Below are 27786 nucleotides of genomic sequence, written 5' to 3' on the forward strand. Positions count from 1 at the left end.
ACTGAACTATGTTAATTTCATTTGTTCCATCTGAAGGTGGAAAACATCAAGTATTCTCTTCTAGGTTAATTTGGCATCTACAACTGAAAATAATTTGAGTATCTATCCTGAAATCTTGCCCCCTGTCAAGCAGGTGCTGATCTCTGATCAGTGTACAGATGGACAGCATAGAGGTAAGGAATGCTGCAGCTACTTACCTTCTGCAAGATAATGGCAACTGAGCACTTTCTACAATAACCAGAAAGCAAGGGATGTAGTGCACATGAAAAAGCATGAACTCTCAACCATTTTCTCTGATGATCAGTATCAGGTTTTCAAATGAAGTGGATCTGTTTAGCACGTCTAACTTTTGTAATGAATTGGAATTGACCAAACTGCAGTAGTCAAACAAACCCACAGAGTGGTAGGTTGAGGCACTTCTTCTGAACAGCTGAGCTATGAAGTTGCAGTGGAGAAAACAAGTATCTACCTATTTTCTAGAATCTGAATCCTGAAAGAACCCTGAGATATAGCAGGAAACCAAGGGATAAGTTTAAGGTTTCAGTGTTGATTTTCTGATGTCTTATTACTTGTTGCTCATAGTCTCTGCTAAATCAGTGCTCCCAGTTTCATCCATTTGTTGCACCCTGGAAGTTTTTAAATCTAGAGCCCTATTCTAGTTTCTATGCAGAAGCTCAGTATTGGTTAGCGCAGAACTGAGGTTTTGTTTTTGCATGCAAGCCAGGTTCTACTAGTTTGCCTCTCTAAAAAGTTCTGTAAACGAACGCTTCATCCTCTGACGGAAATCTCCCTGAAGACGAGGGAAAATATTCAGGAGCAATTAAACAAAGTTAAGAAAATTTAAACACTCAGAATTCCTCCCTTAGATAGGATAGCAGGAAAGACTCATCACAACACTACAGTTGGAAGTGACATTACAGCCATCTCCGTGGTTTCAAATCCTTATTTCCAAAGGTTGATGAAGAAAGAAATTAATGGAGATATCCTATCTCCTAGAACTGGAAGGGACCTTGAAAGGTCATCGAGTCCAGCCTCCTGACTTCACTAGCAGGACCAAGTACTTATTTTGCCCCAGATCCCTAAGTGGCCCCCTCAAGGATTGAACTCACAACCCTGGCTTTAGCAGACCAATGCTCAACCCACTGAGCTATCCCTCCCCCCGATATAGCAAGATGATATAGCAAGATGACTTTAAATGTTTGCTGTAGGCTGAAATCCAACCTGAAAAGTCTCAGTGTGGCAGTGCAGGTGTGTGTTTAATATAAACAAAGTTAGATTAGATTCAGGTCTGCCCTTTTGAGAGCAGAAGAAAATCCCCCACAGGGTTCAATAGTTTGAGACTTTTTACATGTTTATAGACATAAGACCTTGGCCTTTTTTAACTGAACTAGCTCATGATGTGAATTAATGCCACTGAGCATTGGGTTTCGTTCAGGGAAACTGTTACTGCACATGCACTGCAATGTTATTTCTCAAGTATTTTTAGCATGTGTGCACATAGTGCAGTGAATGATGACTGGTAGGTGTTTTTATATTGCAAAGTTTTTATTCGGGGAATGTCTTTTTAGCAGCTATGTTTCTGCTTAGGAATTAAATTAGCAATTTTTTGCAGGTTATGCTCCGTTTTAAATGTGTAGAGCTGACACACTCCTGTTATCTCCACAGTTAACGGTCAGCAACAGCCTTGGCTTCAGGTTAGAAATGAATTAATGTATTTGCACTGTGCAGCCATGGCTGGGAAAGAATTTACTTCTATACCATGGGAATGGAGGTTTTGTTAAAATGCAGTGAACTGCAATGCACAAGAATTCTTCTTGCCGAAATGACAATTCCTGAAAGGCTTCCTCACTCCATCCCCCACATCAGAAGGGCATATATGGGCTCTAATGAACCCCATGCTGAAAAGCAGTCTCTTCCACAACATAACAGATTCCTATTAACAACCTTTATTCTTTGACCTCCAGTGTATTACGTTAAGCCAAAGGCTGTACAATTTTCTTTCCACCAGATCCTATTTAAATCAAAGATATTCCTAGTGGACCAATCTTTTCCAACAATGAATATCAGAAATACAGACACCTTGATGACTCTGGGAAAATATAAATTGCCCATTCAAACACAAAAGGAAATGGTGATACACTAGGCACTCAAGTGGGGAACACTGAAGTTTATTTTTGGAGGTTTCTCATAAAACAAAACATAAAATTCTCCCAAGAAAGTAAAATGCAAACTTCTAAAGGAAAATTTGAATACATGGTGCAGGCAATTAGCAAGAGAAAAATGAAACATTATGTGTTGTTTTCCCTTCAACAGCCATCCTGACAGCCTTTACATAGGGAAATTAATTTGTGTCAGGCAACAAAGCTTTGATAATGAATAATCACTGCAGACTCCTAAAAGGAGATCAGGATGAGGGTGAGAGAGCGGGTTGTGAAAATGGGATAAAGTAAGCACATGGGAAGATGTTAAACTATGGGTTTACTTATTTAAAAAAAATAAATACATGTTTTCAGGTGCGATGCAAGTATCTGAGTCTGGGAACATGAAGACATTGGGGTTACAATGCAGTGTTCACCTACAGACCACCAATGCTACATGCAGCCTCACAATCAAGCTCTTCGAACCTTTTTTGTTCTTCACCGCAACGCTAATCCTGGAAATGATTCCTACTCTGATAGTGAGAGATAACTGGATCCTGCTTCTCCTTTAAGTGATGTAGATTCTTTAGACGAAGGTTACAGATGTGCTCAAGGCTGCTTTGTTTTCTATGTTATCTAACAATATAAAAAACCCTACATTTTCAAGGGAAGAAAGCAGAACCCACAACAATCAAGTTATTTTGAGTTCCTAGCTAGACAGGACACACAAAGGCAGCTTCCCTCTCTCTCCCCACTAACAATCACTTTCAATGAAACGAGGATCCGTTTCATGTATCTGATGTGATGTGCATAATAATCTATGATCCTTAAGAACTGATCTTCCTTATTCCCATGAGGTTGAGGGTAAATATAGAGAATTTCACCAGATACACTAAAGATCTGTTTGTGGCTAAATAGCATTTTGAAAAAATTATCCTTAGAGAGACAACAAGCAGAACCTCCATCCAAATAAGTAGAAAAAAAAATTAACAGCCGTCTGTAACTGGATGACTAAAAACCACAGATAGCCTGGCATAGCCTGTAGGAGCCCCCTGCATCTTGTATAAATGGTCCAGAGATCACAGATGCGTCTATTGTAGCACACTCCATGCCTGTCTGGCAGTCAGAGGACACCTGTGCCTGAACACACAGAAGAACTCAGGGATCAGTAAGTTAGTTAACAGGCTGCCATGGAGACCCATGAATCTGTTATTTTGTGCCTGAAAATCAAGTCTGTCCATCAGCACTAAACAATAAATATAATCATCTGGATAACTTCAATACTCACCACTTTGGCAGTTTTAGCAGGTGAGGGGGGACCTAAAGAAAAAAGAGGAAAATATCTGAATATAAGAAGCAACTTTAATTATTAAAAACCCACTATTTTACATTGATCAGAGCCAATATGCTCAGCTTTTATTCTTGGCTTGCAGCTCATCACTGTTCATTCACTCCCCTTGTGAAGGCATAAGGTTTGCTATATGTTCTATGATTCTTTTCAAATTCTAAGTGAATCTTTACTTGGCCAACAATATTGACTAGCAGAGGTCCCTTAAATGGCAACTAACAAACAACACACATTTCTCATGCTGCCAGGGCCTGTGGTTTGAGGATACATACTCCAATTAATGTGCTGAGGTAAGTTAATGAGTTTGACTGGTAGAACACTATTTACTACCAAGGAAATCTGATTTTTTCCCTCATTGCTAGTCAAACTGGAAATGGTAACACTTATATAGTGAAGACTCTGGTGTCTTTGCAAATGCTAGGCATGTTTTTGAGGTGGTTTTCTTGAGGCTGGAAGAAAAGCCTGCAAGGGGCTCGGAGGGTCAGATCTCACCTTGCAAACAAGTTTCTACAATACAGGTCATCACTGTGACAAGGCTCTGTTGTGCTTCCCACAGGGCCAACAATGCTGAATCCCTGGTAGCTTTCTAGATGGAGATATATTAACAAAGAGGAGCTGTCAATGTGACAGTTGGCTTGTTCTTACAGGCTCTGACCCAAAAACTATTGAAGTCAATGGGAATCCGTTTATTTGTTTACTGGGCTTTGGATCAGGCCCTTGCCTATTCTTCTTTACCCATCACGTTAATATGTGTTAGGCAAATGTGTTATTTGTCTCTCTACTTCTAGTGTTTTGTTTGAGCAGTTGGCAGATACGGTTATAGTCAATAGTACTCATGGTCCATTCAGGGTGGTGAGGGTAAAGGGGGGCCTTCAGGATTGGTGACTAAAATGACGACACCAGCACAGTGTCCTTCTTGCCTTTATAAATGTTCCATGAGCACTAGTCAGCATGGAAGAAGCTATAGCTAAACTGAATTCTGCCCTCCCAGCATGTAGAAATGAATGTTAGACTTCATTTCTGCCTCTCAGCAGAAAAAAATGTCGCTTTATGCTGGTCTCCAGCACACTATCCACAGAGTATTAATAGGTAGTCAGCCTATACCTTACAGTAAGCCATAGAGGGGAAGTGAATGTTGTGTTTGTTTAGTCAGGAAAAGCAAATCAGATCAATCAGCACTTTTCCTCCGAGTGGAGTGCTGAAATCTCTACAACATAGCAAGATGGGCATAAACAATGGTACAGTAATGATATTTTACTATGGTTTATCTGCCCCACTGACAGGTGCTGTCAGGGTGTCCAGAGAAGAAGAGAGAAACAAAAGAGTGAACAAGATAAAAGTTTCTCAAGATAAAAGAAAAGATGCCCCATTTGCATAGAATGCTCACATGAAGAACATTCTAGAGTTCATTCCAATAAAAACAACATCAGCTGCTCAGAAACGGAGAATGGAGACATCCCTTAGGAGCATGATCTGGAAAAGAGAACTAGGAAGGGGGAATTCTTGGTTCTCTTCCTGACTAAGCTGAATGACTGTGTGATCTTGGATAAATCGCTAACTTCTGGGTGTCAGTTTGTTCAGAGGCACCAGGGGGCAGAAGGGTTAATTTGTTAATGTGTGTAAACATTATTATTATGAATAATTAAGTGTTGATAATTAATAATTAAGTTGAGGTGCTTCGACAAATTAGGTCATATAAATGCCAAGTATTATTATGGTTACTGCATCACATATCCTCAAAAAGGGTCAATTATTTTGTGGGCTGAGATTATATCATGGGCATCAGCGGCAATCCCTGTGGGGATCTTTGATAAAACAGCCTGTGCCCATTTCCTTTGCCTCTGTTTGCAATATAAAGGGTGAGATAATGTCAGTAAGATAATATATTGCATTTTGCTGCAATAAGGTAAGTCACTATAAATAATACAATATGAATATTCTCAGGAATCAAATAACAGATATAAAAAAATAGAAGAAAAAACAAGTTATAGAGGGCACCAATGAGCTCATTAATAACCAGGAAACTGCACAGAAAGGGTCCTGTCTGGCAGCCATCAGACTGAGCCTTCTGGCAAATGCACGCTAATTACCAGTTAGTCTATGGGGAGAGGAGATATTCCGATCTGCAATGAACAGCACTTAAGAGAGAGAAATACACGCAAAAACGAGAACTTTCCAGAGTTCCAGGTGGCAAGGCCCATGTTATCTTAAAGACGCTTCCCTCCAAGATGCCTGCGATCACCTTCATAGCTTAAGCCAAAGCCTCTGGACCACCCACAAAAGGAGAAAGAAAAGGCCCTATTCCTTGCTATCTTCAGGTCAGTCTGTGAGATGTGCACCTTTGCCCGAATATTCCCTGAAGAGCCAGAACAGACTGTGCATTCAGCAGCAGCCTACAATCAAATCTACAGTAAAACATAGAACTAATAACATGTTCAATACCAGGGGCATGGTTTACACCTAGAGTAGGGTAGAGAATTGAGCTGACAGCCCGTTTTCTTCTTTTTAAAGCTTTGTACAGTGCTTAGATATCACTTTCTAAACACCTCCATATTAGACAGGATAAATTATAATAAAGTCTCATTCCTACCCACCTCCCCTTAAGATAAGCAGCGGGACCTCGGCTCCCACTGGAAACTGCTTCAGCACCTCCACCACCTGCAGATGTGTCAAGTTTTGTACGTTCTGATGGTAAATCTCTTGGATTACATCTCCCTTCTGAAGGCCGTGGCACCACTGGCTGTCTAAAATCATCTTCACTTTCTGCCCTGTAGGGCTGTCTGCGATTGCAAACCCAAATCCTTTAGGGCCCTTGACCAGAGGAATAGTGATTAGTTCTGGCTGGGAGCCTCCTGGAGAGGATACGGAGATCCTCTGTTCATTTGGGTCCATGGAAGGGCTGTTCAGGCGACCATTAACCAAAATGTGACCCGGTTTCCCATTTTGGTCTAAAATGACTGTTCCAGGTATTAAATCTTGGCTGGTTATGCAGATATCTCCCTTGGTCATTGGCTGGCCATTGATGATGGGTGTAGCTGTAACAATGTCTACAGCAGGATCTTCGTTGTCATCAGGAAGCGGGTAACCACGACACAAAGTCATATTCACATACTGATTGACAGGAACTAGCTGAAACATCTGAACAACATCTGCATGGGTATGGCCAAGGACACAGCTGCCATTTATGTCTACAATGACGTCACCTGTTATAAAAATGAGTTCAACATCATTAAAATCAGAAACTAAACCATATCTACTTTTCAAATATTCTAATCTACGGCACACAATGAAACACTTACCATCCCCTTAGTAACTACAAAGCGAGATTATGGGCAATTATTTAAGATATTAGTGAATAGAGGGCTGTGTCATTCCCCTAAGCCATATGCTACCAGAATGGTAGGATTTTCTCTTAGCTGAAATATAGACAACTAAATTAAAAAGACTCTTCTAAATATATAAAATTTAATCTGCCGCAGATTTAGAGAATGACACTATATGGGCTTCAGAAAAGGAAACAGTGCACATATTAGTTCAAGCAGCTGTCTTATACTTTAATTCATGTTATACAACAGTCTAAACTCAATCCAGAATGAATCAGATTTTTTTTTCTGGTTTCTGTTGGATTGGGTAAACTTAAACTAAGATTCTACACACAGTTCCCTGAGTGCCTCTCTATATTTTGTATTTGGATTTTGCTTCGACTGAAAATACATTCTCATCTGTGCATATTAAATAGCAGCGTTACATCTTGGAAGTCTGTTTCAGCATGTGAACATTTTTGAGCATGGAAATATTTCCAGTTAGCAAACTCGCCAATCATTTAGGCCTATTTGGACATAAGCTTTCATGGGTAAAAAACCTACTTCTTCAGATGCATGGAGTGAAAATTACAGATACAGGCATAAATATATATTGGAACATGCAGAGAAGGGAGTTGTAAGTTAACTCCCTTCTCTGCATGTGCCAATATATATTTATGCCTGTATCTGTAATTTTCACTCAATGCGTCTGAAGAAGTGGGGATTTTTTACCCACGAAAGCTTACGCCCAAATAAATCTGTTAGTCTTTAAGGTGCCACCAAACTCCTCGTTATTTTTGTGGATACAGACTAACACAGCTACCCCTATGACACTTAGGTTTCTTTGTCCCCAAAATAACAACTCTTTATATAAGAACAATTATATGTACAGACATACTATTTTCCATATGAAAATCTCAAAGCACTGTACAATAATGGTAAGATACTATCCTCATTTTTACATATGGGGAATATGAAAGACAAGAAAAGTAGCTTGCCAAGGTCAAAGCACAGGTCAGCAGCAGAGATAGGAATTAGTCACTAAGTTCTTTTGTTATCTGACTTAGTATTAAAGCTGTTAAGTATAAAGTTATTTTCTTACCAGAACAGTAAGAGTGGTTATCCAATACACAGGGGTATGGGAACACATCTTAGTGAAGGCAGTATAAATTATAGGTTCCAGAGACAATTTAATTAAACCACTGTAACTAATATCCACAATGTGCTTAATTCCTCACACTGTGCAGGGTTTTCTCACCTCTCTTGCCTCCTCACTTGCCCATTCTGTGCTGCTTTATTTATTCCTACTGCTGTTCCGCTGTCAGTTTTAACATTTGGCATTTTACTTTTGGCAGCGACCACTCACAACATAGACCTGGATCCAAATTTGCTCCCAGGCAGAGAAAATGCAGTGTTTTTACATTACATGTATACAGGGAGCAGAGACATTCAATAAATGACTGAACAAGTCCTAAATCTTATGAAGCTGTTTATACAGGAGAGTATATACTTATGTATAGCTTAAAAAGCAGAAATAGAGCTGAAATAAATGGTTACTTTCCAGGGAGAAGGCCATATATTTGTAAATGTTAATGGAATAAATAATACCTATCTATTATATAGCACTTTTCATCAGCAGATCTCAAAAGTGCTTTACAAAGGAGATCAGTATCACCATCTTCATTTTACAGATGGGGAATATGGGGCACAGAGCAAATGTGATTTTCCCAAGGTCACCCAGCAAGCCAGGGCAGAGCCGGGAATAGAATTCAGGTCTCCCAAGTCTCTGTCCAGTGCTCTAATAATTAGATCACATGCAAGCCACAGGAAGTGTTTCATTCAAATAAGTTGGTAAGCGAATGCATATTGCACTTATATACTGACAATCTGTTTTATACTTTTTTTAAATTTAAATTGAACGAGAGAGAGAACTTGAGAAAAATGAAGGAACAAGCAACACAGCCAAGGAAGATTTAAGTCAAATGTTTCCACAGTCCTCATGTAAGCAATTTAAATATACAAGAATAATATGCAATGCCACATAAGCCCGCTGTTATGTCATGCATGGTTAAGATAAACCAGAATCTAAAATTAGAAAATCCTGCAAGAATGAAGAGCAGCTGCGACTCATCTCAGCTCAGAACTGGAAAAGGAGAGTTAAAAAAAAAAATCAAGACTTAGAAGAGCAAATGTTATTAGTCTTGAAGTCACCCCAATCCTTTAAAATGGTGATTAGTGCATGTTCCTTTGAAAGGAAAAGGCTGTTCCCTGAATAATTTTTTTGTTTCTTATAAAGGCCACTCAGGGAATTTGTTTTTTTAACTGTATTATTCGTTGTTATTTATTAACCAGAGCTTTCAGAAGCTGATAATCAAAACTTACTTCCCTGTGATATTTTTCCTTCATCGGGAGGCTTTGTGGCCATGGGCTAGGGTGCATGTGCATGCAGAAATTTGTTATAGGGTCATTTGAGAGTGTGAAGTTGCGGACAACAAATTTTGGTTTTCCTAACAGAAAAGTTGAGCATTAAGCATTTATGTGGGAACCAATCCTCTTCAGATTTTAAGTGGACACCTCAGGATTCAAAGGCGCAGGATTGCTCACGCTACTGAAAGTGCTATCAAAATATCTGACTTTGCCAAAAAAAAATGTAAATAGGGTATGTGGCATTCAGTACAATGTCTGCCTGGCAATGGACCAGAGAGACAAGGTGGGTACGGTAATCTTTTTTTTGGATCAACTTCTATTGGTGAAAGACAAGCTATTGATCTATTCAGAGCTCTCTTTCAGGTCTGGGAAACGTACTCAGTATCATAACTAAATACAAGGTGGAAAAGATTGTTTTGCATAAGTAGTTAACACACAGTCTAGGAGACCATTCAAGGTGAAGTGGCCCGTTAACACCTCTCCAGTCAAAGGACAAAGAAGGGGGGTTACAGATTGTTGTAAAAGCCGTACATGCAGTATCTTTATTAAGACCATGACTTTTATGTCTAGCAAACCTATGAATTTAAGAATCCATGCTTCTTTTGAACGTGTTTGTGCATGTTTCCTCTGAGGATGAGAACTGAGAAGTCAGATATACAGTGATTGTTTTGTGAAAAGTGTTGCCCCCAGATGATACGGTGGTTTTGGACTTATTTTTCTGTGTGAATTCATTGGAAAGCATAGTGATTGTCTGGTTTCACCCACACGTAGTATTTATGGGGGCAGAACTATGACGGCACCCCTTTTGTCTGCTGGTTTGATCACTATCTGGTGGTTGGATTTCAGGGACTGCATAGCTGTCCTCTCAGCGGTGGAGAGATTGTGGTGGATGTGATCTTTGTTAAGAATTTCAGTGTCAATTTTTTTCCTGAAGCAATCAGCATAATGATTAAGTGTGTGGTTTCGTCCACTGTGGGGTGCCCAGTCAGATGATTCTTTTTTTCTTCTGACTGTTGATGGGGATGTGGTAGGTAAGGGTGTCATCATTATTGTGAAAGAATTATTTGAGACGGAGTCAGCGAAAGAATTCTTCTAGTTCTCCACGTTAGTATGGTATCAGGTTCTACCATGGGGCAGAAGTTCAATCACTTGGGGAGTACAGATTATTCAACTGGAGCTGAATAGTCTTAATAAATCGATGATGTTGGGGTTTTGTGTAGTGTCAATGTGGGTTCTGGTGCCATGGTTTTGCCCAGTGTTTGTGTTCTGTGGATTGTGGAGTTGTAGCTGGTTCCACTCTTTGTTTCTGTGCTGGACAGCTGTCACCAGGTTTGGGTTGTTTGTTTCTTTGGTTTTTTTAATTAATAGTTTTGGGTTTTTTCCATGATCTCCAGGTAGGTTTCCTGATTTTTTCTTTCCAGTGTATGGGAGTATGTGATGTTTTCTTATTTGGGGTGTCCCTTCTGGAGTATGTGAAGCTCAGGAGATGGTTCCTCAGTTTTTCTGAAGTCCTTCTGCAGAGCTGTTCGCTATATTTGGAATTATATGTTGTGGTCAGAGGGTTATAGATAGTGAGCCCTCTGAGGAGAATACTTTGTTTCTTGCGTTTGCTCAGGAAGATGTCAATGTTAAGTTTTGCTTCCTTTTTCTTCATGTTGTGGAGTTTGTATTTCATGGCAATGGATTAAGAATTTTATGACGGCATCAGTATTGCATCATCATGGAGGGGGGAAAATATACTTAAATAGAAAGAGTAAGCTATACAAATTCTGTTCCTTTATTAAACTGGAGAGACAGTAACATAATCTACAGCTGTAAGTTCAAGAGAATTCATAGTACAGGAATGTGTGCATTAAAGACAAGTAAGCACAGACATTCCCTACAAATGCCTGCAGCTGATGAGAACAGGTGCTGTCCACAAATGCAGGAAATCCTTGCTATGCCACTTCAAATATAGCAGAGCATAGTGTGTGATTTGCTAGAACCACCAACCTTTATCTTTACTGCACATACTGCGCAGGAACCACTCTCATCGCAAGTGTTGCCTACTTGTGCTTTGAGTGCTTTCTTTACTGGATTCCTTGCCTTACAAGTGCCTGGTAGGAAAAACTGACAGGTAACACATACTGCAGGTGGATTAGCAGCAATGCATGGAACCACTAGAAAGTAAAAGCCACTGAAGTGACATGGATTTTCAAGAAGCTTTGTTAAAGTGTAGGCATCATGTCCAAATACGAGCAAAAAAACCTCTTTTCTGTCTTATTTAGAGCCTTTGAGCTGAAAAATGTTGCTCCGTGATTGACAGAATTTGTGCAATGGAAATGCAATGCAACGTATCACTAGAATGACTAGATCTTACTCTCCAGACAGAAGCAGCAGCAGCATACAGAAAGTACACCCTCTCTTTTTTTGTTTAGGAAAGTGTATTGCCTTTATGGAATCAAAGTAGAGTTGTGAATGATGCATGGACTGAAAAATTCCTACTCATTACACAGAAGGAATAACTAGTAGCATCCAGTCCCTGCTGTCCTCGCTTCTCCTGTGTTCTCCCTACAGAAAGATAAGACGTATACTTTACACACATCTCGAATACCCAAATGCTCAGGACTAAAAATCTCACTAACACTTTTTTCACAAGTATATATTTCCTTTGACCTTTGCCTTATTTCTTCCTCTCTTTCACACCAAGGTTGCCACAGAAAGGAGGAGTGAGGAAAGAGGGCACCCACCGTTCTGTGCATATCAGCATGTCTCCCCAAGCTCTGCTCCTTCTACAAGATAACCTCCACACTCTTAACACACTTTCTATCTATTTTACATTTTTAAGAAGGGCTGTGAGATTCAGTCATTAGTATTGAATCTATCCTTGTCTCTGCCACTGACTCAGTAGGTGACTTAGGTCAAATGACTCCACCTCTCTGTCCCCCACATGTAAGATGAGAACAAAAATCACTTAACAGGGGATTTGTAAAGCACACAGAGATCCTTGCAAAAATGGTGTGGCGGGGTGCAAAGGATTATTATAAAGTTCAATTTTTATTTTTATGTTTTAATTTTAGGAAATATTTTGAATGATTCTAATTATCTGGCATACAAACATAGTTGCTGGCAGCGGCACATCAGCAACTTCTGAAACTAGTCCTTAAATTCTCACACTTGCCACGGTCAGTTTGGACAGATGTTGGCTGAATGAGTGGGGTGGGTGTAACAAAATGGCCAACTGCTCCCAAAACTGGGTCATCCAAAACTACCCGGCACTTCCATCGGTGACAGATAAGGGTACCCTATACATTATATTGAATGAGGAGCCTGGGTGGTTGTGAGTCAAGATAACTATCTGTCCACGTAAAGTTACAGTTGTGGAAACAATGCAGATACAAAACAACACATTCCATCAGAGATGCTTACAGAGAATACCTGGTGTCTGTGGTGGGATAAAGTCACTAAGGCGGATGATTACAAAGGACTGGCCAACAGATTGTAGAGACAATGATTCAAGAAAGAATGATGAAGTGGTTTGGGCATGTTGTGCAGATGTCAAAAACTGTACTCTTAGAGAAGCCCTTGACTACATACCACTTGATGGAAGATGGAAAAGAGGAAGACAATAGATAACACATAAGAGAACCTTTGAAAAGATGTCGCTATCATGGAAACGGACCACAATGGTGCTAGAAACATGGTACCAGACGTAAAGAAATGGAAACACTGGGTGTCACAAAGCACAGGAGCAACTAAACTAATCTAAATAATCCACTGCTCCAATGGAAGGAAGGTTACTCGGTGGCTGAAGTTCCTCAAGCCTCTCTCGGCAAATGAGTTTGAAGCTAGATTATTAAGAAATCTAATCCAGGTTAGAAAAGAAAATTACAGACTGATACCAATGGAATATTCACATAAATTATTCCCCTTGTAGCAATCACAGCAACATGACTGACCAAGCATTTTATCAATTACAACTGGTTAAGAAGATAGTAAAAACATCGTGATTGTTAATTAAAGCACAGAGTATTTTAATATCATGTGCTGCAAAGAGCCAATTGCGGCTTGCAATACTCAGTCTGAGTATCACTGTACTAGAGGCAGAAGCACAATAGTTTAGCTGTGACTAGGTAACTTACATACTAGATGGAGAAGTATGATAATTTGGCCTGCTTTGTATAAGAAGCCAGTCCAATGTAATGTTAAAACTATTTGAGAAAAATCTCTTTATACACTTCTCTAGATTCAGTAACTATTTTAACAAAACTAAAGCACAAGTTTATTTTCGGAATATTATTACACGGCACACAACCTCAGCATCAAAACCCTAGAAGCTAATAAGTCTCAAAAGAAAGAAACATTATAGAACGGTATAATTTCAACCTTTTAAATTCTCAGCCTACCAGCTCCAATTTTATTAGTACCAATTAACTATGATTGGCAGAGGAAACTAAGCTCATGAAACAAATGCTGTAAAAAAATAACTCATATTACAGTTTATACCACGACAACAATGCACATAAGCAGCAAGGGTTAACATTCATACTACCATCACCTTGAGCTAGCTCATTAAGGACTACAATCTAATAAATATTTATTAACCAGTTATCCCTCCTCTACTCTGTTATACTCATTTGTAGAGTCTTGTCTTAAATTAGATCATAAGCTTTTGGGGGAATGGACTGCTGCTTTCTGCATGTGTGTGTATTGCCCAGCACAATGGAGCGCCAAACAGGAAATGACACAAACAATAAAATGAACACATGATAGGTTCAAGGGATCCTTCAAGTGGCCCATTGTTTGAGCTTGATAATAATCTTTTGTAACATGCAGCAAAAGATTTGCAATAGACAGAACCACTGAACTCTCACAAATTTCCAAAACATGGATTTGTATTAAAATATTGCTTCTTTTCTAACTGAGGGTTTTGGACACTGCATAATATTTTCCCCCACTCTGATAAACACCAGCTTCAGGTAAGGGGCTGTTTCAAAAAGAATGTCTGCAGGTGGAGTCATCTAATTCCCCATGGCCCATCAACTGCTTCCCTCTCTTTTGGGTAAGCAGCATCACTTGAAATGGAGAAATGCTACTTCACCTGGCGCAATTTTCCCATCCTGCGCAGCAGGTCCATCTTTCAGCACATTCTTCACCTGGAGGAACTCATCAGGTCTGTCTCCACCAATGATTGTGAAACCAAATCCCATAGTGCTTTTCTTCAATGATGTCCGTATAAGGACTCCTGTAAGTTGGGCTGGATCTCTGGTGAAGAGTGACTTCTCTGGTTCTGCACGTAAAGAGAAGTCAACACATTTAGTCTGGATAAGAGAAGACTGAGGGGGGACATGGTAACAGTTTTCAAGTATGTAAAAGGTTGTTACAAGGAGGGGGGAGAAAAATGGTTTTTCTTAACCTCTGAGGATAGGACAAGAAGCAATGGGCTTAAATTGCAGTAACGGAGGGTTAAACTTCCTGTCAGGGTGGTTAAACTCTGTAATAAATTGCCTAGGGAGGTTGTGGAATCTCCATCATTAGAGATTTTTAAGAGCAGGTTAGACAAACACCTGTCAGGAATGGTCTAGATAATACTTAGTCCTGCCATGAGGCAGGGGACTGGACTAGATGACCTCTCAGGGTCCCTTCCAGTATTCCTATGATTCTATGATCTGTCATCAGCAATTCTGCTAAGAAATGACCCATAGGTAAGTCCAGATAGTTCAACAGGGTAAGAAAAAAGGGTGGTTGAAAATATCCAATTAACATGTCTGTGAATGCACATAATGTTGCAAAACAGGATGGGGCAAGAGGAAATTTTTGAACGTTTAACCAAAACCACCAGCAACTTCTGAATTATGGAAGAGTGGAAAACAGGAACCCTTTCGCTGTAAAAATCAAATGACAGTTTTGAAAGGACTAAAGGTTGAAAGTGGGTATGATTATAACCCACTGTGAGGGTTAGTGAAAAAAACTGGCTTTGATTTGACAAAGTTAGGAGCATTTGAAAATTGTGTTGGAGCATGCAATATTCCTTATTAAGTGTACAGGCATGCACTCAGATGTGTTGTGTGCATATGCACCATAAGAGTGCATTAAAACAGCTTTATAATGTTTTACATGCACAAAGCACTTTACAAAGGGTGGTTAATCCCTGCAACACCACTGTGAAATAGGTAGCTAGGCCACTGATATTACCCCATTTAACTGTCGGGTCAAGGGAACCGACAGGTTAAATGACTTGCCCAGGCCATAAAGCAGAACAGCAGCAGAACTGGAACTAGAACTATCATGTCTCCATTCCCAGTTCCCTTGATTCTGTGCTCTAATCTCTTAACAAGGCCCAATTCAAAACGGGTAAGAGCCAGAAGCCTAATAATTCGCTGCTGCTGCTTCATCCGCACCCTCTGACGGGTTCGCCCAACTCCCTTGCTGCCTAACCAAATGGAACGTTCAAGCCGGTTCTGACTACCAGCTTTAGAATGGTTTAAGCTACTTAAGCAACTTGAAGGTCTTAGATCAGTTTCAACTGCAAAAACACCTCACAATTTGGGGGGGAGGGACTACAAATAATCTGGCCAGTGGACAGGAAACACTAATATTGCCTTAAGGCATTAATAATGCACACATACTCAGATAGGAAGATGCATACTCAACTTGCAATAGTCAGACATTAGTTGAGCTTTGACCAACTGCAGCCTGTTAAGGCTATATGTGCATAGTTTACTAATGATGTTGACAGACACAAGCTGACCTATGATGACTGCTGTCTGCTACAGAACCAGTAACTTGTTCTGAAAAAGCTAGAAAATTAAATACAACAAGCTAAATTAAAGCAACATTTTCAAGGTTTCATAAATAAGCATTCAAAATGCCAGAAATATGAAAATGCCGATTAAAACTGTTTTTTTTCCAACTTAACTTCTGGACTCCCTATACTCCATACACTAAAGCACATTAATTTAGTCCAGGTTTTCATCTCAACAGAAGACAGTGAAAAACCACTTATTTAGGAGCACACTGAACATTTAAAACTAATGGCAAAAAACACAAAATGAAGATCTACTTGAACTAAAACACCCAGAAAATTTCACTTTTGAGACTGCTCTTCATTCATAAAGATACGGCAGCTAATAGTGAAAAACAGCCACTTAAAGTACCTGGTTTTGAAGGGCCAACATCAGTCTGTCCTAGCTGTTTTTTTCTCTTGGCTTCCAATACTGGATTTTCAAACTGGGTTTTCTGGTTAATGTGACTGTAAAATATACAAACATGTTAGAATTTCAGGGTAAAAAGCTTTATTCCAATTTCATAGGGAAACCAACGACAGATGGTTTTAGTACAAATATTATTTTGCTTTATCTTAGATAAACACCAAGGAGCGATGAGCACTAAGATAATATTCCAATCAATATGGATAACAGTGACATTTTTTTATCCAGACACTTTGATTTACTTTTCAAAGCCATTGAGGCTCTTAGTGCCTGTAAGATGGTTATAGAAGCAAGGTGAATCATGTTCTGGCTCTCCAGGAGCCTTAATAATAATGTATTTCAGCAAACAGACATGCTGGTCAGTAAACTCCATTCTCCTTTACAAAATTTGTGACTTGGCACCATTTTAAAAGTGACATATAATGTCATTAGTGAAGAGCTTCAATCATCAAATCACAGAAAGTGGCTAAGCCAGCACTCAAGGCTTCTTGAAAGTACAGGTTGGTTTGTCTGTCTTTAGATAGGTTGAACCCATAGTCAAACCGGCTCATAAAGACCCAAGCAAGTTTGGCATTCGTTTTGTTCTCCATTGATTATGTGAACATTAAGAGCTCCACAGTTAGAAGATATGTATATGCTGTCTCAACACTGCATACCTGCCTTCCCCTTGTTTCAGTTGTGGATTGCAATTCTTGAAAAGATGAAACTAACTTCAGAACTCAGATTTTGAGGAATATGGTTATGGGGTATATAATTTCATTAACAGTGCTTAATACATTTCCTGCAATTCTGGTGAGGGAGGAATGTGGGGGGGACACTGCACCCCATATTCATCATAGTGATGATTATGATAGGATTATGGCATAATTATGATCCTTTTTGCACAAGATCGGTCATGTGAGATGTCATTGGAAAAGTGAGGATTTGCCAAATATGATTATCCGATTTCTGTAGATGTATCAATTTTGTATCTGAAATTATGAATATTGACAATGTTTTTGTATTTCAAATGTGCTTACTCTAGGTAACACCCACAACTAGTCTTTCAGGTACAACAATGGTTCCTCAACAAAGACAATGGACCATGGAAGAGCTTAGCCTTCCTGTGAACGTTTCAGCCAGCCAATGAGTAATGGATGCTATGACTCAGCAAGGCCCACAAGGGCATGTGACTAGACCACATGACACAACTCCATTTTGGTACCTGTATTTTTGCACAAACTTGGCTGGAAACTTAGCTCGGAACCAAGGGCTCCTGCCATATGGAAAAAACTATAAGGTGGGGAGTGACATCATCTCAGGGTCTCACTTCCCACACAAGGGAACAAAGACTGAACTGGGGTAAGTGCTGGTCCCAGGCTAAAAGGATTTCTAGCCTGTGTCTGGAAACTTGGTGGACTGCTTGTATCATCAGTCAGGGTGAGAAATTACTAATTCAAATCCTATCTATCTAGTATATTAGGCTTAGTTTGCAGTTTATTTATTTATTTGCTAGGTAATCTGTTTGCTGTCATTATAATCACTTAACATCTTTTTGTAGTTAATAAACTTGTTTTATGTTAACCACTGTGTCTTTAAGTGAAGCGTCTGGGAAAATCTCAGCTTGGTTAACACAGGCTTGTTGTGCATATATTTCACACATCAACGGGAAAGCGAACTATATTAATGAGCTTGCATTGTACGGATCCCTGTGCAGTGCAAGACGGTATAATACAAGGTTTATACTCCAGCAAGGATGCAAGGCTGGGGAGCTGGGAAACTGGCTGTTGTTTTGTCTGTCTATCCTTGAGTGGCTTAGGTAAAGTACTCAGGTAGCTCAGTTGGGTGTGTGATGCCACCTGCTGTCATGTTGGGTGATAACAGGGCCTGGAGAGGGTGGCTGAATCACCAGCTGAGCAATGGGAGAAGGACCAGCCCAGCTGAATGGTTAGGAGACACAGCGGTTCCACCTGCTTTCAGACTGCATCCTGGGAGTGACAACCCATCACAGGGGACATTGCATTAATTGTATTATTGAAAAGAATCCAAACTTTTTCCCTAATTAAAATCTGTAATCATAAATTAAGTTTTGAAAAATTATTAACTTTACTATTATGTTAGAGCAGACACTGCCGGGTAATGCAAACTGTAAAATTAGATGTTGTAAAAATAAGGGGCAGTCTTATTAAATAACTAAATTTTACTACTCATGAAAATGTGTTACACTGAAAAAAATAAATATTTTAAATGCCAATTTCCCCCCTTTAGCACTGAAATGCCAAACTCCAGCTTTGTGATAGTGTAGGAGCCTAGAAAGTTAGACCAGTCTAATCTATCCAAAGCTGAAAGCAATGCAGTCAATAAACACCATCAATCAAAATGAAAAACAAATGAGATTTTGTCTGGATTTTCAAAGGCGCATAAGGGATACAAATTCAGTGGGATTTGGGCACCTAACTCCCTTAGACCGCTTTGAAAATCCTAGGTTTTATGTGCTTTTAGTTTTAATAAATTAGGGTCCACATTGTCTTTAGCGATGCACAAACTGTTCCCACATGCATTTATCAGGGGACAGAATTTGCCCTTTAGGACTTACTAAACAAGTACATACTTTAAAATAAATCTGTTTTACCCATTGAAGTCAATTGAATAGATTTTTTATTTACACGTACGGGTACACCTTGACCAACATCAGAGCTGAATATGGGCTCTTCTTTACTTAACCTAATTGCTATACTGTGGTTTTTGTCTACTGTGGTTTTGCCAGAAAACAGTAAACTAATCTAACCTGTTTTGACACTAATTTCATCACAGTTTTTATGAGCAGGACATATGTTTTACCTTAAAGGCTTTATTTCATTAGGTAGTCATTATTACTTGCATTACCTACACTCATTATATATTTCTGCAGAGGGAGTATCTAAATCCAATTGCTTCCTTTAAAAAAAAAACTAACTAGAAAAAAGGTGATTAAACTTTATACAAAGTATAGCATAAAAAATAAGGTATACAGTAATACAATTTAAAAAAGCCATCAAAGATTTTATCCATGAAAAGTCTCAACTCCCCCTGAAATATGGGTCAGTATTATTACACAATTTTAAAAATGGTTAGTTGCATTTGAGGGCAACTGCACCTGTATTCCCCCTCTATGGTCCTGCAAGGGCACCTATTCTTAGGGTATTCCAGCACCGCAGCTGTTGCCTCTCTGTAGCAGAGACATGTCTCTCTCCCGCTCCTGAACAGGGTACTTCCTGGCTGCATAGCTCTATGGCCACACTGCAAATTCCCCCACAAAGTCATCCTGACTAAGCCAATCAGCTTTACTTTTCTCCTTAGAGGTAGTAAACAGCAAAATTGCCACACACTCCTTCTAAATACAATTAAGTTGCCACAAAGCTCTTTCTAAGGAAATACATTTATTCGTAAGGCAAAAGCATTACAGAGAAAACATTAACAATAAAAGAACCTACAAGTATACAAATAAGCTTACTAGAGAGATCACCCCGACTCCAACAAGTGCTCTGGCCAATGAACAGTCCACAAGTTCATAACTCCTTTTGCTCAGAACAAGAACACCCATGAACCTGAGAGTTACTCCTTCATGCCATTTGGGCCTTTTGACTGTGGAAATAGGTCGTTTGTAGACAAAGATCACCTCCCCATGGAGAAGCTATAAATGGGGTGGAAGTGGGCATTTGCATTCCCCACTCCCCTAGGAAACCTACTCAACTAATAAGTTCATACTTGTCCTAGCATTGTTTAAAAGAAGCCTTCAAAGCTCATAACACTTCCCAAGGTTTACATTAGCCATGTCTCCTAGACAAATGACATACAATCCCACAATAACAAACATTTGCATTTTTAATACAATGAGCTTTTAAGATACTTAAATTGAATTCAATAAGGCTTATTCAAGATACTGCAGAAAATTGCCATAACTGTCAGTTACAATCTATAAAAAGTTCTCTGGATATACTGGGGCAGAGGTTGAGAGACTTGATGGAGGTCACACAATGTGGCAGTGGCAGAGTTAGAACAGAACCCAGAAGTAACCAGTCCGTCCCATTGCAGCACATTTCCAGTGCTAAACATCCAGTCTTAAACAGACAATGCCTATGCACTTTGTAAACAGTGCTTGAAAGATGAAATGACTGACTTCCTGCTACATTTCTGTTACAATGAAGCAAGGAAGAAGGAAATTCTCTCTCTTTTGATTAAACGTTATACTGGTATCTGAAGATCTTTTCCTTTGGTAGGTCCCAGCTCTGTTCTCCCACACATTATACAAAAGGAGAACAAACATGCCCTCTCTTTCAACTTTTTAAAAGATCTAAAGCCCTTCCGGCCCAGCTCATGAATAGGAATGTGGATTACCTCTGAGCTAAGTGGAATAATCCAAGCACCACTTCTAGCTAATGATTTAAATAAGATGGGGTTCTTCCAGCAATAAACCACTGGAGCTTAAACATACACTTGACTCAGCTTCAGGTTTAAAGGGGGAATCAAAAGATAGGCCAATTCCCCATTTCCATTCCAAACACAACAGAGGTAATAGGCTGTGTGACGTTTCATTCCAAATTCTTTGTGAAAATATGCTTATGATATGAATATGACATAACAAATATACTTTATGCAAGATGGCTCATGTGAGAGATATCATTTGAAAGGTTATGATTTACTGAATGTGACTGTCCAATTTGTATGCCTGTATCATTTCTGTATCTGAAGTTGGGAATATTAACTATATATTTGTATTTCAAATGTGTTACTTTGGGGGTCGCCCCCAACCAGTGCTTCGGGTACAACAGTGGAAAAGCCAGCCAGGGCTAATGGGCCATTAGCAGAGACAATGGACTGTGAAAGAGCTCAGTCTGCCTGTGGACGCTGGAGACCGACTAGAAGCAATGGCTGCCACAGTCCTGCAGAGCCATTGGTCTTGTCACTTGATACTAAACCTGGGACTTGTAACTTTCCACTGGAAGGAAAGGGGGGTCGAGTTTGGGAAACAAAGGTTTCCTGCCTTATGTAAATCCTATTTAAGGGTGGGGAGGAAGGCAAAGGGGACTCCTCTTCTCCATGGCCTGTTGGCCGAAGAAGAAAGACTGCTAAAGCCACCTGAAGGGAAGGTAGGGCTGGGAGTCCAGACTGAGACAGGGGTCCAGTCTGCAAAGCAATCTAACTGGAACTCTGAACCACAGAAACTTTGTAACCTGCCTAAAATAACATTTAGGATGAGAATTTACATTTTGTAACCTGGTTCTTAAGTATATTGAGCTTAGCTTGTGTATTTTGCTTTATTTGGTCAGTAATCTGCTTAGTTCTGTCTTATCTCTTATATTCACTTAAAATTCACCTTTTGTAATTAATAAACTTATTGCTTGTTTATAATATAATCCCGTTTATGCAATTTCTAATGGGGGGGAAGGGAGGGTGGAGAACTTGTGCATATCTCCCTCCACATTGAGGGAGGAGGCGAATTTCATAAAACCTTTGGATTTGTACCCCTTAAAGGGACTGGGCACCAGAATGTTGGAGCAAGCCCCAAAGGCTGAATCTTTCCAGAGCAGATCTCTGTCTCTCTGTGCAGCTGGGTGTGGCCCTGCCTGTGTGCTTGGCTGGAAGAGGCTTGTGAGCCTAACCCAGCAAGCCCAGGTAAAGGGGACCCAGGCTGGCAGAACAGGTTGACTCAGTTAATCCCTAGCACATCGGGTGACACCCCAAAGGGCCCAAACCCATCACAGGCTGTGCGTGGGAGCTAAGGAATGTACAGTGGCTGAGTGAGTTGTACTAAGATGAAAAAAATGGATTTCAGAGTAGTACAGACATCACAGGTAACTTTACTTTGGAGGAGACCTCATTATGATGGTGCACTGCAGCAATAGTGTTTTTCCAGTTATGTTATAAGATTTAGAGAATTCCTTCCATATACATTTTTCCTAAACCAGAGTGTCCCACAGTATTCTTGCCAGCAAGTTAAAGAAGTATGGGCTGGATGAATGGACTATAAGGTGGATAGAAAGCTGGCTGGATCATCGGGCTCAACGGGTAGTGATCAATGGCTCCATGTCTAGTTGGCAGCCGGTATCAAGTGGAGTGCCCCAAGGGTTGGTCCTGGGGCCGGTTTTGTTCAATATCTTCATTAAAGATCTGGAGGATGGCGTGGACTGCACTCTCAGCAAGTTTGCGGATGACAGTAAACTGGGAGGAATGGTAGATACTCTGGAAGGTAGGGATAGGATACAGAGGGACCTAGACAAATTAGAGGATTGGGCCAAAATAAAATCGGATGAGGTCTAACAAGGACAAGTGCAGAGTCCTGCACTTAGGACAGGAGAATCCCATGCACTGCTACAGACTAGAGACCAAGTGGCTAGGCAGCAGTTCTGCAGAAAAGGACCTAGGGGTTACAGTGGATGAGAAGCTGGATATGAGTCAACAGTGTGTCCTTGTTGCCAAGAAGGCTAACAGCATTTTGGGCTGTATAAGTAGGAGCATTGCCAGCAGATAGAGGGACGTGATCATTCCCCTCTATTCAGCATTGGTGAGGCCTCATCTGGAGTACTGTGTCATGTTCTGGGCCCCACACTACAAGAAAGATGTGGAAAAATTGGGAAGAGTCCAGCGAAGGGCAACAAAAATGATTAGGGGGCTAGAGCACATGACTTATGAGGAGAGGCTGAGGGAACTGGGATTGCTTAGTCTGCAGAAGAGATGAATGAGGGGGGATTTGATAGCTGCTTTCAACTACCTGAAAGGGGGGTCCAAAGAGGATGGATCTAGACTGTTCTTTGTGGTAGCAGATGACAGAACAAGGAGTAATGGTCTCAAGTTGCAGTGGGGGAGATTTAGGTTGGATATTAGGAAAAAGCTTTTCACTAGGAGGGTGATGAAGCACTGGAATGGGTTACCTAGGGAGGTGGTGGAATCTCCTTCCTTAGAGGTTTTTAAGGTCAAGCTTGACAAAGCCCTGGCTGGGATGATTTAGTTGGGGATTGGTCCTGCTTTGAGCAGGGGGTTGGACTAGATGACCTTCTGAGGTCCCTTCCAACCCTGATATTCTATGAATCTTGAGCAATTATTAAAAGCTAATTCATTTATAAAAGCTAGTGCCATGAAGAAGCACTGGGCTGCTTGCTCTGTGTGTTATTCAGAATGCAGATATATGTTTTAAATTTTCCATCTACATGGAACTACTCCTATGCAATTCATTTTTTGAAGAAAATCGGAATTTAGGAAGGAAATCACTTTGAACAGTCAAGATACAGGTGCAGCCATCTTCAAATAATTTCAGAGCAGCATCTCAAGAAGAGCATTGGCACTGCAAGATTATCAATTTCTTATTTCATAACTGAAGGATTACCTGGAAACTAATAATGCAATGCTTTTAATGCGAAAGCCTTGGAGGACTTTCTAACTGTATGACAAACCCAGAAGCTCAACAGCCCACATAAAAAAAACCTCAGTTTCGCTTTCTATTATATTTTTTTGCCCTTGTTCCCCAGCCACATTAAAACCTTTTAAAAAGACTTTCAAATTAAAAAAAAAGACCAAACTTTCAGATTAGCTTTATAGAACAGAAATGTAACATTTTTGCCTCTGGGTATCTCTGAATGAGGCACAGTAGAGGAAAAATTGAATGTTAGGTTTTTCTCAAGTATCATTTTTGACTAAAACCTTATAATCTTAATTTTTGCTCAGCTATTTTTGTCATAGCGGGTTGAATATTTCTGCTTATAAAATATGAACTCTGACAAACTATGAAGTTTTGCCCGGGGTTGTCTCTTGTAGCAAGGTTCTCAGGTGCAAAATGTCCCTCCTCTAGTCTCTTGTTTAACAGGCAGTCATCCAATTTTTACTTAATTCTCTGTAGACTCTCTATCATGCCAAAAGAGGCAAGAGCAGTTATGTCAAGTGTGCATAGGAGAAGTGATCAACAAGGATCTATTATCCAAGCAAAGCAACCTAATACTTCAGCTTCCTCCAAAACACAGAGCCTTAAATTATTCCTTCACATGATAAAGAACACTGTAAACAGCATTGTCTTCAAAAATTAGGATTAAGCACACAATAAAATATGTAAACGGGTATGAGCATCTCTTGAATAAAGAATCTTTTAAAAAGAGTAAAGCAGTATCTCTTCTACAGCATATTTGAATGAATGCTCCATCCTGAATAAACACCTATTAGCTTTTCATTGAAAAACATACGAACATGCCAAAAAGATTACTTTTAACTCATTCCAGAAAACGGAACTACTGACCCATAAAGAATTACTGAAGCAAATGCTTCCACCTCAGGGATTTGGAATATTATGGCTCATGAACATGCTTTATGAAACTACAAAACTCTGAAGTAAGAAGGTTGTGGACCACCCCGGGCTTCCAGCAACTAGAATTCTATATCAATCATTGTATGATTAAGAAGGACCAGAAATCTGTACTACTGAGTTTTTCTCCAAATTTTCTATCAAAATTATTTATTCTCAATTTTAGATTTTCATCCATGCTCCTTCACATACCAAAACCACTAAAGCCATTGGTGGGTATCACTATCAGTAACAATAATGAAGCCATCTGGTTTAACAAGTAACAACTCCGTGGAGCAACCATTCAAGTAACAGACCTTTACCTCCATCAGTCAACTCACTGCAGATTACTGTGCTGGTGATGCAAAACTTCAACTGTCTGGGAATCAAGCCACAGTCTCCAGAGTGCACCCAACTCGGCTCATCTGTACCCTGAGTACAGCCTGCATTTTGAAAATCTAATATATTACTCAACCATAAACCATGCCTGCCTTAGGAAATTTCTTACATCATCACAGTTCTTTGCTGTTAGAGATCACTGAGCACTTTTGTAACTTTTTCCATTGGGGTAGAGCACTGTAGGAACTGTTGCAACTTGCTCTAGTACGTTCCACTTTGGTTGGGACTGAATATCCCAGGGATTTGCACTAGGGAACAAGCCCTTTCCCTCTGGATACACTGGGTTTGAATACGGACAAAGTTACAGTGACTATAAGTCACTGCCATACAAGGCTTGCTGTGTGCTGTGACTTGAATGCACTTTTTGTGCAGCTCCACATTGGCAAACATTCCCATCACAAGTGGCAATAATTGGCAGCCATACTGGTAATCTCTTAAGAGAGCCTAATGTAGTGTTCCTCCAACCTGGGGTACACTAGACTAATTCAGGAGGGTATGGCAGAGGAGAGGATCAGTGCAGGTGGGGCAAGCTGCAGGACCCCAGATCTACCCCTCCACTGTGCTGCTGCATATGAAAGGAATATCACCCATCTCCCTACTTCCTCCTGTTGTGACTGTTAATATAGCTGGCTGTAGGAGCAGCTCACATTAGCAATCCAACAGAACAAGCTTCTCTTCTCCGTTCCCTTGGAATTCAGATCAACTTGCGACACCAATTGATGCCTCCCATGCACTCACTGCAAGCTTCAAGTTTAAATTTAATTTGTGTTTGGTTCTGAAATCTAAGCACAAATAATTTTTTGATGGTCTTCAAAAAGCACACACACCAGACAATGAGAACAACTGGACCTACTGCTAAATCAAACGTGGTGTTGGATGGGAAGAAAAATTCAGCATCCACAGCAAAATCCGTTGAAGTCTGGGTTTTACCAGCTTTGTATTGGGAAAACATTTATTTCATTTGCCATAAATTCCACATTATATCACGTATGCAGGAAGCAGTTAACCAGTTGTGTTCTAACGGGAGGACACAGAAGAGAAAGTCACATAATGCAAAGCACCACAGTTCCAGTCAGCCCTCCAAAGCTGCAGACTCGAGAAACAAAACTGGAGGGTGCGAGGGAGAATATGGGGTTGCTGGGTTAATCCAGCTCTCTGCAAGAAAGGGGGAATAAATGAAAACAATTTAAGAAGATAAAAAGAACCAAGCCAACGTGAATCCACTGTTCTGTGCTTTAAATATGAATCATCACACCTGTGAAGCCAGTTTCGAGAAGAAAAATAAAAGAAGGCTGAAGCGAGGTGGCAGATCCCAGGCTCTGGGAGAGAAAACAGCAACAGAATCCAGGGCAATCAGCCTAAAGAACATACTAAAATGACTCTAAGCTTGGAGATGTTGAACTGGATCCTTATCATCCTGTACAGAGACAGTGGGTGAGTGCAACAAGATTTTAAGAAATAAAATAAAATTATACTATCGTGGCTGGGGGAGGAAATATAGAAGTGGCCATTTTGGAAAGCTCAGACAAACAGAGGGAGTGTGGTGGCAGTCATCTTGAAAGAGGCACAACACGCAAGGAGAAAAGAGAAAATCTAGATGTCTGGGAAAAAATAAATCCTCCAATACAAAGATCTTTTCCCCTCCCCATCCCAAAACAAGAGAGTGTAACTTTCCTGCCAACCAACAAATTAATGGAGGCAGGTGGAGAAGCACCAGTCACTGAGACTGACCTGAAAGACCTGCTGTAAGAAATCAAAAAGATGAATAAGGAGAGGAGGGAAGAATTCCAGGCTTACAATAAAGATACAAAAATGAAATTAATGGGAAAATATTAGATGTGGAAGCAGGATTAAATGACCAATTGGACAACAATATTAATCTAACTGAAAAAGTTGAAACAACTGAAAAAAGAGGAAAACACAGAATTAAAGCTGGAGGACATGGAACAGAGAATACAAGAATTACTTAAGGATTAAATATATTCCAGAGGAGACTGAAGGAAAAAGTCTGTTGGACACATGAACAATAGTTTCCATGTCATATTAAAACTGGGCAATATTTATTGCATTCATATTGGGAGGGCTCACAGATCCCTTTTCCCCAGGCCCCCAGCAAGCTCCAGACTAAAGGATGTGATTGTCTTGTCTATACCACTACCAAGACAAGGATCAAATTCTCAGGGCAACAAGGGAGAGACCTGACCCACTGATGATTCTTAACCAGCCCATACAAATTTTCCCAGATCGGGTAACCTCAACCTTTAGAAAGCAAAGAGAACTATACCAGGTGACCACACTTCTTAGATAGAATAATATAAAATACAAATCAGGGTTCCCATTTAGACTGTCCTTTAAATGGAAGGACCTATGCGTCTAACTCAGATCCAAAAAAGGGGAACAGATACTTACAAAAAATGGGAATGGGTAAATCAATTCCAGAACAATCTGAATGGGGTCAAAGGCTTTCCCAGAAATCACTGGGAATCAGTGAGATCAAAGAGAACCTGAACAGCTCAAAAAGATAAATTGTCAAGACAAAAGGACAGACTGTGAAATCAGAATAAACCGTCTAGATCCAGAAGAACAAAATAAATGGATATTCTGTCCATGTGGTTATAATGAAAAAAGGAATATATGGAATGGAAGATGGGCTGGGTTGCACTCAGGATAGCTTATGTGGATACAGCATGCTAAA

The 27786-nt window shown here is 40.0% G+C and overlaps 1 protein-coding gene across 3 annotated transcripts in view; it reads right to left on the reverse strand.

Moving 5' to 3' along the window:
• Positions 1 to 27786, reverse strand: part of MAGI3 (membrane associated guanylate kinase, WW and PDZ domain containing 3) — a 208555-nt gene that overhangs the window by 37072 nt on the left and 143697 nt on the right. For all 3 annotated transcript variants that reach the window (XM_054027114.1, XM_054027113.1, XM_054027115.1), the window contains 4 exons: positions 16352 to 16446; positions 14296 to 14484; positions 6081 to 6689; positions 3427 to 3458 (listed from right to left, as the gene is read on the reverse strand). In XM_054027114.1, coding sequence (XP_053883089.1) covers positions 3427 to 3458; positions 6081 to 6689; positions 14296 to 14484; positions 16352 to 16446 — 925 coding nt within the window. The remainder of the gene's footprint in view (positions 1 to 3426; positions 3459 to 6080; positions 6690 to 14295; positions 14485 to 16351; positions 16447 to 27786) is intronic.

This window comes from Malaclemys terrapin, chromosome 4 (genome assembly GCF_027887155.1).
Source record: "Malaclemys terrapin pileata isolate rMalTer1 chromosome 4, rMalTer1.hap1, whole genome shotgun sequence".
NCBI classification, from domain to species: Eukaryota; Metazoa; Chordata; order Testudines; family Emydidae; genus Malaclemys; species Malaclemys terrapin.